We start from the raw sequence: 12,746 nt of genomic DNA, 5'->3' as shown, positions 1-12,746 counted from the left end.
AGCAGCAACCCAGAATATAAACGTTGAGCACTACTGCTCCCAGTTCCATTGAAATTAAAGTAAAAAAGTTTCAAACTTAGTTTTTAGATGGGGGCCTCCATTGATCCCTTGAAGTCTTGCTGACTTGATGCTGGGCACCTAAAGGTGCCAGGAATATTGCAAACTGTGCTCGTTCATTGCTCAAAATAGCAAGGGGATTGATAGAGGAGATTTACACTTGCAATGGGGTTAATGTGAGCTGCCACAGGTAGCTCTCTTCTATATGTATCTGAACAGTCTTAAAATGTGTTTATTTGTCATGTGTGCATCATTGCAACTTGGCTGCAAGCATTTCTTACTGGGATTCTCACACGAATCTGTCGACTGTGATCTGTGACAATTACCTTTAACATTTCCCGGTTGCCATTAAATGTGATGCCATTAAAAACTGCTCCAATAGGAGATTCCCAGCTTTATATTTGCACTTCAGTCATGTCAGAATGTAATAATGCCATGTCTTGCTCTGGAACTTTCTGATCTCCAGCTTGAATAGTTCCGACAGCTGGCTCGACTTGCATTGATGAATTATTTTTGATAATCTGCAGTAAGCTTTACGCTAAGACTTTGCTCTTAAATCTATCCCAGTATCAATTGAAACCAAATTTGGGAAGAATCGAACTGAGGCCGATCTAAAAAAATTCATTGAAGAGAAAGAGAAACTGGAGAAAGAAAAGGAGCAGCTTCGAAATGAGCTGATGCAGCTAAAGAAACAGAAGAGGGAGGTGAAGGATGCAATGGCAGCTTGTAAAGGTAGATGTGACGATATGGACAAAAGGAATGTGGAAATAAGTGCATGCACAGTGTACGTCTATGCAAATTTATCAAGATAACATAATATCCATGTGAACTATTTCTGTTCATCACAGTATAAGACTACGGTCAAATTTATAATGGACTAGTTAGCTAAAATTGAACAAATAAAGATGCTGAAGTAATGGCCAAATTGGCCATTTTTTTAACTATGGAAACAGAACAACTATGCTTTTAAAAGCAAGTTAAATGTCCACTTGATCAAAATGTAAATGCAGAGCTTGTGAAATAGAGCTGAGAATGGGACTGCTTGACTGTTCAACTGAGAGCTGGTTGGCATTCATTGCATTGAATGGCCTCCTTCTGTTCCATAATGATTCTATTCCTGGAGGAATAATGGTAGTAGTAGATTTACGGAATGGATTTCCTTTGTGCTTAACACTTGCATGTTTATTTCAATTGCCTATCAATAAATTGGGTGTCTCCTGTGTTCTACATATAGGCCTTAAGTCTTCAATTTCTCAAGGAAATAAGGGATGCTTTTATTATTTGAGATCAAACCTTCTCTTTATTTTTGTTTATGTCCTTAAATCATTCTGGGTATCACAGTTGCCAGCAAATAAGAGCTGCACAAATACAGCCAAGTGCCGACTTTGCTGCCAGTTCCCCTGTGAGGCCATAGGAATCAGCGAGGAGTCCATTGGCTGTTTTTCTATAGTAGCAGGGATGAGATTATCAGTGCAATGAGATGGAAAAGCCCATTGCCCAACTTGGACAACATTGTTAAGACATGTCTCTATTCTCAAAATTACCTTTTACAATACATTTTTATTGAATACTTTAGATATAGAAACATATCACAAGGAGGTTTAGTTGAGGCAATCTAATCTATCCTTTGGGGTGATATAAAAAACCTTAATTGCCAGTAGTTCCAAAACATACAGCCTTTCATTGCCAAGAAACTACTGTGAAGTCTTTAAGCTTAAAGTAATATTGTCTTTCAATTATTGATCCTACGGTTCTTAGCAGCAGGACTGTGTTGTACCATTTTTTCACCATGATACCTTTCTATATTTTCATCCCAAAGACTGCTTTTTTTGCCATGGATTTGTCAATACCATGCCTCCCACACGGCAGTACCATTGATGTAACAAAATATGCCAAGGCACTTTACAAGGGCATTATAAAACCCAATACAGTACTAAGCCACAAGAGGAGATACGAAGAGAATTGACCAAAATATGTAAATTTGAAGGAATACCTTAAAAGAGGAAAGTAAGGCAGTTAGGCAGAGAGCTCCAGCACACAAACTTGCTGGCATTATGTTTTGATCTGTTTGAAATATCTGAATTAGTTCTCCATGTGTGAACTTCTCGGCCATTACATTCCATATTCTCAGAACCTTTGGCCAGGATTTGGTGCTCTGTGCAGTAAATGTGGAGCGGGTAACTTAAGGGGTGATTAACCTCTGCTCTCCCTCCCCACAACAAAAAAGGCCACCCAATTAAGTACCGTTTGGGTCATTGTGTGCTGTCTGACAAACGTCATGTCCAATCTGAACCTCGCCACTTAAGTCAAATCTGCCTGAGACTGTTGGCCAATCAGAAGCCGGAAACCCAGGGACTGCCACTGAACGCCCACACTGTATAACCATGAGGAGCTGCCATGGTGTGTAGGTGTCTGTTTTGTGGGGAGGAATTGGAGTTGGGAGCCACTGGCATTATGGACTTCAGAGACACGGGTAGAAATGGGGTCTGTCGATGAGCATATCCCCTTCCCCCACATTGCACCCACATTGCAGTGAATGGAGTTCACGCCCTAACATGACTGGTTGCCTATGTTTTCCTAGTGGCATGTTGAGGCCCTGAGGTGACCATGAATTGACCACTTTAAGAGCCTTAACAGGTGGCAAGTTGCGAAGGTCATCCATGGAACATCTCACCCAGAACTTCATTGCTGAGGGAGCAGGAAGGTGCTAGTGTTCTTCCAGGACCAACCTGCCCAGATATTTGCCCTTCATCACCACCTGAAAGGAGTAGAATATCATGCCCTTTCAATGAGTAATGCCAAATCTACTTGTCCTGCGTTCCCTTGACTATAGTGTCAGTTCACTTTGCATTATGCCAGGCATCTCAATCAAACCACTGTAGCCCCTTCAACACTGGGGATTGTAACTCAGGTACACCCAATTGTAAGTCATGTTCCTTCATCCCAGCTATCATCCTGATGAATCAATAAACATTCCCCGAAAACAGTATGTTCTTCCAAAGGAGTAAAACTATCATGATACAGGTACATAATCAGTTAATACAACCAAGTGGCCAGCTTGGATATCAGAATGGGTTGTCTGTACAGCGGTACATTGCTTTAAATTAAACTAGGAGAGCTGAGAATCACATGGAGACAAATGACTTTTTGCTTCTGAGCTGCACTTTATTATGCATGCCAACAAATATAAAAGGAGTCCAATGCTTGAAAAGAAGGGATGATATTTATAGAGTTCTGGCTGTGGTAGTTTTCTGAAGCTAGACTGCAAAAGAAAACAGCAATTACCCTGAGCTTCAGGCTATTTTCTTTACAGTGAAGTTTCAGGAACTTTTTTTTTAATGTAGAATTTATGGAGACACATTTGTTTAAAGTAAATATTAGCAAAGGATGAGATTAAGGACCATGGCACATGAGTTATGATTTTCTGAATCAGAAAGAGTGCGCAAATCTATAAATTAATTCCAGCTGCTGTAAAGACACACATTTTGCTTTTTAGCAGCAGGCAACTTCAATTACAATGAGCCTTATCTGAAGCAGTACATTTATCAAGAGATTATCCGTTTACTGTGCCCACAAGATCAATGCTAATTCTGATGTTAAACTATTTTAGTCTCCTCCTTAAAGGCTAAAGCCTATAGATGACTGTTTTTGTTCTGCTTGTTCATTGGATGTGGACCTTGCTGGCTGGGTCAGCAGTTATTCCTGATGAAGGGCTTTTGCCCAAAATGTTGATTTTTCTGCTCCTTGGCTGCTGCCTGACCTGCTGTGCTTTTCCAGCACCACTCTAATCTAGACTCTGGATTCCAGCATCTGCAGTCCTCACTTTTGCCCAGCATGTATTGCCCATCCCTGATTGCCTTGGGGAAGATGATGAGCTACCTTCTTGGACCACTATGCTCAGGGCTTGCACTGTCAGGGAGGGAGTACCAGGATTTTTGTGCAACTTAAGGGTAAAGTTCCAAGTCAAGAAGGTGTGAGGTTTGGAAGGGCACCCTTAAGTGATAACAGTCACAGGTTTGGAAGTTTCTGTTGAAGGAGCCTTGGTGAGATGTTTCAGTGAAACTTGTAGATGGTACACGCTGTTGCCATTGTACATCAGTAGTGAATATAGAACATAGAACAGTACAGCACAGAACAGGCCCTTCAGCCCACAATGTTGTGCTGACCATTCATCCTCATGTATGCACCCTCAAATTTCTGTGACCATATGTATGTCCAGCAGTCTCTTAAATGTCCCCAATGACCTTGCTTCCACAATTGCTGCTGGCAACGCATTCCATGCTCTCACAACTCTCTGTGTAAAGAACCCACCTCTGACATCCCCTCAATACTTTCCTCCAACCAGCTTAAAACTATGACCCCTAGTGTTAGCCGTTTCTGCCCTGGGAAATAGTCTCTGGCTATCGACTCTATCTATGCCTCTCATTATCTTGTATACCTCAGTTAGGTCCCCTCTCCTCCTCCTTTTCTCCAATGAAAAATGTCCGAGCTCTGACAACCTCTCGTCATAAGATAAGCCCTCCAGTCCAGGCAGCATCCTGGTAAACCTCCTCTGAACACTCTCCAAAGCAACCACATCTTTCCTATAATGGGGCAACCAGAACTGGATGCAGTATTCCAAACGCGGACTAACCAAAGTTTTATAGAGCTGCAACAAGATCTCACGACTCTTAAACTCAATTCCCCCTGTTAATGAAAGCCAAAACACCATATGCTTTCTTAACAACCCTGCCACTTGGGTGGCCATTTTAAGGGATCTATTCACCTGCACACCAAGATCCCTCTGTTCCTCCACACTGCCAAGAATCCTATCCTTAATCCTGTACTCAGCTTTCAAATTCAATCTTCCAAAATGAATCACTTCGCATTTATCCAGGCTGAACTCCATCTGCCACCCCTCACCCCATCTCTGCATCCTGTCAATATCCCGCTGCAGCCTACAACAGTCCTCTATATTATCAATGACACCACCAACCTTTGTGTCGTCTGCAAACTTGCAGACCCATCCTTCAATCCCCTCATCCAAGTCATTAATAAAAATTACAAACAGTAGAGGCCCAAGGACAGTGCCCTGTGGAAAACCACTCACCACAGACTTCCAGGCAGAATATTTTCCTTCTACTACCACTCGCTGTCTTCTGTTGGCCAGCCAATTCTGTATCCAGACAGCTATGTTCCCCTGTATCCCATTCCTCCTGACCTTCTGAATGAGCCTACCATGGGGAACCTTATCAAATGCCTTGCTGAAGTTCATATACACCACATCCACAGCTTGACCTTCATCAACTTTTCTAGTCACATCCTCAAAGAACGCAATAAGGTTTGTGAGGCATGACCTATCCCTCACAAAGCCGTGTTGACTGCATTTAATCAAACCATGCTCTTCCAGATAGTCATAAATCCTATCCCTCAGAATCCTTTCTAACACCTTGCAGATGACAGACGTGAGACTTACTGGTCTGTAATTGCCGGGGATTTCCCTATTTCCTTTCTTGAAGAGAGGAATTACATTTGCCTCTCTCCAGTCCTCAGGTACGACTCCAGTGGAGAGCAAGGATGCAAAGATCTTTGCAAGTGGCGAAGCAATTGCATTTCTCGTTTCTCAAAGCAGCTGAGGCCAAATCTGGTCCGGGCCTGGCGACTTGTCAATCTTAATGTTTGGCAAAATTTTTAGCACATCAGCTTCCTCTATCTCTATCCATTCCAGCATGCACACCTGCTCTTCAAAGACTTCATTCACTACAAAGTTCGTTTCTTTCGTAAGGACAGAAGCAAAAAACTCATTTAGGGCTTCCCCTACCTCCTCAGATTCCACACACAAATTCCCTATGCTCTCCCTGATCTGCCCTACTCTTTCTTTGACCATTCTCTTATTCCTCTATACTGAATTTTGAAGATGGTGAATGTAGTGCCAATCGAGCAGGCTGCTTTATCCTGAATTGATGTGGCACAACTTGAATGTTTTTAGAGCTGTAGTTTGCCAGGCAAGTGGAGAATATTCCATCAGACTCTGACTTTGTACCTTGGGAATGGTTGTGCAAGCTTTGAGGAGACAGGTGGTGAGTTACTTCCTGCAGGATTCATAGCCCCTTGTCTTGTTATCGTAGCCACAATGTTTCTGTGGTCCATTTCAGTTTATGGCCAGTAGTAACCTACAGAATGTCGTTAGTAGGTGATCCTGTCATGGTAATCCTTTTGAATATCGAGTGATGGTGGTTGGATTTTCGCTGATTGGAGTTGATAATTGCCTGGTACCATTGTGACGTGAATGTTATTTGCCACTTAGCAGCTCAAGCCTTGATTTTTGTCCAGGTTTTGCTGTATATGGACACTGGGCTTCTTCAGTATCAGTGCAGTTGTGAATGGTGTTGAGCATTGTGCAATCATTAGCAAATATCTCCACCTTAAGATGATGGGAAGATCATTGATGAAGTAGCCAATGGTGTTTGGGCCTAGGACGCCACCCTGAGGAACTCTTGCAGGGATTTCCAAGGAATGACATGACCTCTGACAATCCAAAATATTTTCCTTTGTGTCAGGTATGTCTCTAACTGGTGGAGAGTATTCCCTCAGATTCCCATTGACTCAATTTTTGCTTTTGCTCCTTAATAGCACACTTGGTCAAATGCAGCCTTGGTGTCAAGGATGGTCATTCTCACCTCACATCTGGAGGTCAGTTCTTTTGCCTGTTTTAGACAAAGCTATAATAAGATTAGGAGCCGAGAAGCCCTGGCTAAACCCAAACAGTGTGTCAGTGAGCAGATTATTGCTGAGCAAGTACCAATTGATAACACTGTCGACCATCCTTTGCTGATGAATGAGAGGAGGTTGATTGGCTGGGTTGGTTTTGTGTTGCTCTTTTTGAAGACTGGTATCTATCCATAATTTTTGGCTACCAACGTTGTCAAGTATAGGCCAGTGTTGTAACTGTACTCAGAAGAGCTTGGCTAGGGGAGCAGCAAGTTCTGGAGCACAAGTCTTCAGTCCTATTGCTGGAATGTTATAACCTTGAAGTATCCAGTGCCTGCAGCTGTTTTTTGATATTACATGGAGTGAACTGAATTGGCTGAAGACTGACATCTGTGATGGTGGGAGGAGGCTGAGGTGGATCATCCACTCAGCACTTCTGGCTGAAAATGGATGTAGTAACTTCAGTCTAGTCTTTTGCACTGATGTGCTGGTCTTCTCCATCATTGAGGATGGGAATATTTGTGGAACCTCTTCCTCCTGTTATTTGTTTAATTGCTCACCACGCTTCACGGCAGGACTTCAGAGCTTAGCCCTGCTGCACTTAATGTTAGGCATTCAGGTAGCCTTGTGTTATCCTGGACTGACACCTCATTTTCAGGCAGACCAGTACTGCTCCTGGCATGCCCTACTGCACTCTTAATTGAATCAAGTTTGAACCCAGCTTGATGGTAATGGTAGAGTGGGGTAATGCCAGATCATGAGCTTGCAGATTGTGATTTATTACAGCTCTACTGCTGCTGATGACCCACAGCAACTCATAGATGCTGAGTTTTGATCTTCTAGATCTGATTGAAATCTATTCCATTTAGAATGATGATAGTGTCACACAACACTGTGGAGAATATCCTCCATGTGAAAATAGGACTTGGTCTCCCAAAAGTGGTCACTCCTACTGATTTTGTCATGGACAGGTGCATCTGTGGCATGTAGGTTCATGAGAATGAAGTGACCGTTTCATTTTCCCTGTTGTTGGTTTCCTCATCACCTGCCGAAGACCCAGACTACCAGCTCTGTCCTTTAGACTTATCCAGCTCAATCAATAGGAGTGTTACTGAGCCACTCTTGGTGATGGACACTGAAATGCCCCAACAAGAGTACATCCTGTGTCATTGTCACCCTCGACACATGGTATTCACCACAGGAGGTGGCAATCAGCAGGACGTTTCCTTGCCTGTGTTTGACCTTATACCATGAAACTTCTAGAGGTCCAGAATCGATATTGGGGACTTTCAGGTATTCTCCCTCCCAACTGTATACCAATGTACTGCCCCCTCTTCTGGATCTGTCCTTCCATTGGAACAGGACATACCCATGGATGGGGATGTGATGGTGATGTCTACTTTGGTTGTAAGGCATGACTCTCTGAGTAGGGTTATGTTAGACTGTTGTTTGATGAGTCAATGGGACAGTTCTTCCAAAAGCAAAGTGATGGTTCTGAAACAATCAGGTAAGTTCACGTGACTTTCCTTTGTATACGACTTCAATGAAACAATTAATCTGCTCACTTTAATTCTGACACTGTTAAATGCATGAATATTCTGACTGGGGTTTACATGTCTTTGATAGAAAAGAGCTGGAAACTATGCCATTATAAACTATTAAACATCAATTTTTTTTGCACCAGCTTGCTTTAGGTGGATTGCTTTAGGACTTCAGAAGCTTTCATTTTAGACACATGTGGCAGTAATAATGAGCATAATAGCTATTAACCCCATTATAATACACTAAATGGTTAATGTCTGTAATAACTAATGGAAAATAATTGAAATTGGGAATTATCTTACAGGGACACAGTTCAGTCTCTCCTTTGACCCTGACTGACTGCTGAACAGAATATGCTTTTGAATAGAAAAGGGTAGATCCTGCCATTATTTTGTCTTTTTTCATTCCATCTCTCCTTCTGCCCAGATTCAAACATTCCATCACAGTGGTGTTCGATTCTGGTTCAGTTCTATGATTTTTGTTGCTTTTTCCCTTCAATTCCAGATTACCTCTTCAATTTTCCTCTTTTCAACAGTTTCAGATTATTTGCCATGACTTTGGGCTTGGGAATTTCTGTTTTGCAGTTTACCTTTTTTTTAACCTACTTTTCCAATCATCTGCACAGCCCTGGAGCAAGTGAGACTTGAACCAGACCTCCCAGTCGAGGGGTGTGGATGCTACCACTGGGACACAAGAGACCTTTCATTTACCTGTTTGCTTTTTGTTTGAAGCAGGTGGGACTTGAACCTGGACCTCTAAGTCCAGGAGTAGAGAAACTATCACTGTACTACAAGAGGACCATGAGTCTGCTTTCCTTTTTTTTTGACCTGAAAGTACATTTTTTAATTCTATGGCCAAATAGTGCCCTTTATTTATTTTTTTCCAAATTACCTGTGGTGATGTATATATTTTATATATTGTGAGACAGAAAGAAAAGAGACTATTGTCAATAGACTTTATTATGTATATTTTTCCACCATCAGGAAAAGCTTCAGCGGCCAAAGTTTACCATTTTTTCTGCAACTTACTTGATTGACCACATCTGAGAATTGTTCTCAAGATCATTGGGTCCATCTTGTCTGTGTCCAGCCCTTTGACAGGGCTCCCCATTGCAGCTCCCCAACTCTTTACCCAAAGCCCAGCAAACTGTCTCCTTTTCAATTATATATCGAATTCCCTTTTAACAAGTAACCATTGAACCTTCTCCCTCCACCCTTTCACATGAGTCATTCTGTATCATAACAATTCATTGTGTAAGATAAATTCTTCAAAATCTTATATCCTATCTTCATCTTAATTACTTTGTTTTGTCCTGTCCCATAGGTGTTTGTATGCCAAGTATTGCACGCTTCTCAATAATAAAGATGATGTATTGTACTACATTGTACTATAATATAGTCTTATCCATTGGTAATGAGTGATGTTTTTCAAGGTTCTAACTGAAAATAATAAATTGATACCATGCCACTGTGCAATGAGAAGTTGAAATGCTTTTCAAGAACAGGGTAGTTCTACCGTTGTCCTGTGCCATCCCTCAACTAACTTTCTCCAAGCATCACATTATCTGGATGTTACTGCCTAAGTTGCTGTGTTCACGTCGACTGCTACATTTTATGTGTGACAGTGATGACTAGTTCAGAAGTAATTCACTGGCGGTGAAAAACTTAGGTAGCTCAAGGCCACAAAATGCACTGTTTAACTGCAAGCTTTACGCAATTTAAGCAGACTAATAATTTTGTTTTGGTAAATTCTTCAGATAAGCAAGTACTTTGCAGTCAGGAGGAAAGGCTGCGACAGATTGAGGAAGAATGGAAATCAAAGGAAAATAACAGGGTCGACCTGGAGCTCAAACTGGTAACAGTGAAGGAGAACCTGAAGAAAGCTGAGTTGGGGCCAGTGACACTGGGAACAACTGTGGATGCCAGTCATTTCGACAATTTAAGCACAAATGTAATCAACCTGTTAATAACAACCTATTGGTATTGACAGTTTCTTTTCCATTAGAACTAATTAATTATAAGAGGTTGTTGCTACACTGTGGCATGCAGCTTCTATTCGTGTACAGTTATCTATACTTTCACCATTTTGGGAGGTTATTTGTCAACCATTGTACTGCAGTTTGAAACAAAATTTCAGGCCGGTGATATTTAAGAGCAGCTGCTGTTTCTGTACGTGTAGCTTCACCAAGCCAGTCAGCATTTTCAAACAATGCTCAGCGTCTCTCCAGGATCCAAGCCCTGGCGCTGCTTCAAGGAACTGAATGTTGCTGCACTATGCAGGTTCTTGCAAGATCAGTAATTCTACCCAAAGATTGCAGTGTCATCTAATGCCTTCTATCTTTAGGAACTGGGAAAGGTGAGGGGAGTGGCTGCAGGTCATGGGTTAGAGAAAGAAAGTGCAACATTAAATTGAGGGGAAACAGGGCAGGAAAGCAATTTGATTTGAGGATGGGATGGTGATCAATATGCCAAGATTAAATTGAGGAGAGAGTGGGATTGGGAACTGGGATTGAGGAAGCATTGTGACAGGTGAGAACCTTTTTTCAAGAAACTGACGCTCAGCTTTTGTGGATCTTTAGCAGATTGTGTTTCTCATTTTTAAAATCCCAGAAGAAAGGAATGTAAGAATACAAACATTCCACACACAGAAGAAGCAGTGAATGCAGTGAACTCTACCAGTTTCAACTACCCGGGAAATGTAATTTTGTTTTCAGTGAGTGAGAGCAAAATGTAACAAAGTCATAAAATGCAGGTCTCTTCATAAAATGTAATCATAAATCTTGTTGTTTTCTTTAGATTAAGCCTTCTAATCTTAATAACAGTCCTGAGAGCTCACCTGTGAACTCTGCGGCAGCCTTAAAGAATAGACCATTATCTATTGTGCAATCTGGAAAGGGGACTGTGTTACAAAAAGCAAAGGTATGAATCCAAATAATTAAAACACACTGAATATCTCAAAGTTTCAAATGATTCAATCGCTACAATTTCTAACTGTTACTAATTTGTTTTTGTCAGGAATGGGAGAAGAAAGCTACCAGCTGAAAATATTTTGAATGATTTGGACATTAAAATTAAGAACTGTAGCCTTTGGAACTGAAAGATACTTTTCTTCATCTATTCTTGGGAGGCAGATATAGAAGGCCACTACTACTTGGCACACTTTTTCATATATGAAAACTTCTACTGCCCCAGTCATCAACAGGAACTCACACACTAATATCATGGGCCATTACTACAAAGGATCTGAAGTCTTGGAGGTTCTTCATTTCATCATTAAATATTATATGCTTAAGAAAACTGTTGGTATGACTTCTAGCAAAGTTTAATGTTTAACCAATAAATACTGTCTTAAGTCATTCAGTGCAACAAATGCCTGATTTTCCTTTGGTGCTTACAAGTCCAATGATGTAAGGAATATCTGGCATGCAAGTTAAAACTCCTCTCTATGAAAGTCTATTAGATGATGATGCTATGAGAAAGGAAACAGTTGAGTAATATAAAAGATGGCAACAAGCCCTCCATTCTGTTTCTAAATAATATAATTAATTTAGAGTGGTAAAGATAACTTAAAGATCAAGCTCAGGTTTTAATTTCCATCTGCGTTGCATTCCAGAGTGCCTGCGTGTAATAGCTGAGTCTTCCTGTTCTTGCTAGACTGCCTGATACAGCTCTCCACAGGAACAGAGAAGCCCATCATTGAGAGGTCAGACTAGTCCTGCCTGTGGAAACCCCTCTTATTAAGTGGCTGACAACAAGAGTAGCATTGAAGTTAGTGACAGAGACAATAATTGTCTGTCATCGATCAAACAAAGTACTTTGGTCCTGGCTTGTGGCATCTAAATTGGGTGTAGATGAGAAATTTTCTTTTTACAAAAGCAAAGAGTTCCACAAAAAAGAAGCACAGACACTCCAATTGAACAAAACTATGTAAAAATATAATCACGAAAGCTTCTGTTAATCTCTTGTCATCTTTGATACTACCCAGCTGGCTGTATTCCCAGCAACTCAGTCTCATATTAATTCCGTTTATAATCAGAAATTTCTGGCATGCAATCCAGAAATCGCTGATGACGTGGTTTCCTTAAAAAAAATTGTGATTTCTTTATTCCCTCTTTGCAACGTTGTAAATACATATACTTACGTGTGAACAGTTATGAAAGCACATTTGTTATATACCAGTAACAGAAGTATAAAATAAGAATTAGTTATACCAAACTTCTTGAAATAAATAATATTTTCCCCATATTCTAACTCTGCCGTTGGTGTATTTGATTCAGTAATTGGTGTATGCAGCTTAAACTCAATAAATCATGATTCACATTCATTCAATATAGATCAATATTTGACAACACTAGGTGAATGATGCAATGAGTACACTTTTTCATTTGCATAATGTTTCTTTACCTATTCTATTTATTTACTGGAACTCGTTATTACAGTTATTGCATTAAGATTTTG

General features: G+C 40.8%; 1 protein-coding gene across 1 annotated transcript in view; it reads left to right on the top strand.

Annotated features, from left to right (window-relative positions):
- The window catches only part of afap1l2 (actin filament associated protein 1-like 2), a 222,544-nt gene extending 210,020 nt beyond the window's left edge, over nt 1-12,524 (top strand). The window contains exons 16-19 of the mRNA XM_060842124.1: nt 625-789; nt 10,046-10,239; nt 11,085-11,207; nt 11,304-12,524. Coding sequence (XP_060698107.1) covers nt 625-789; nt 10,046-10,239; nt 11,085-11,207; nt 11,304-11,330 — 509 coding nt within the window. The 3' untranslated portion in view covers nt 11,331-12,524. The remainder of the gene's footprint in view (nt 1-624; nt 790-10,045; nt 10,240-11,084; nt 11,208-11,303) is intronic.
- The last annotated feature ends 222 nt before the right edge of the window (nt 12,525-12,746 follow it).

The sequence above is a fragment of the Hemiscyllium ocellatum genome, chromosome 22 (genome assembly GCF_020745735.1).
Source record: "Hemiscyllium ocellatum isolate sHemOce1 chromosome 22, sHemOce1.pat.X.cur, whole genome shotgun sequence".
NCBI classification, from domain to species: Eukaryota; Metazoa; Chordata; class Chondrichthyes; order Orectolobiformes; family Hemiscylliidae; genus Hemiscyllium; species Hemiscyllium ocellatum.
The sequence above is the reverse complement of the archived record's forward strand: the minus strand, read 5'-3'. Positions and strand labels throughout refer to the sequence as shown.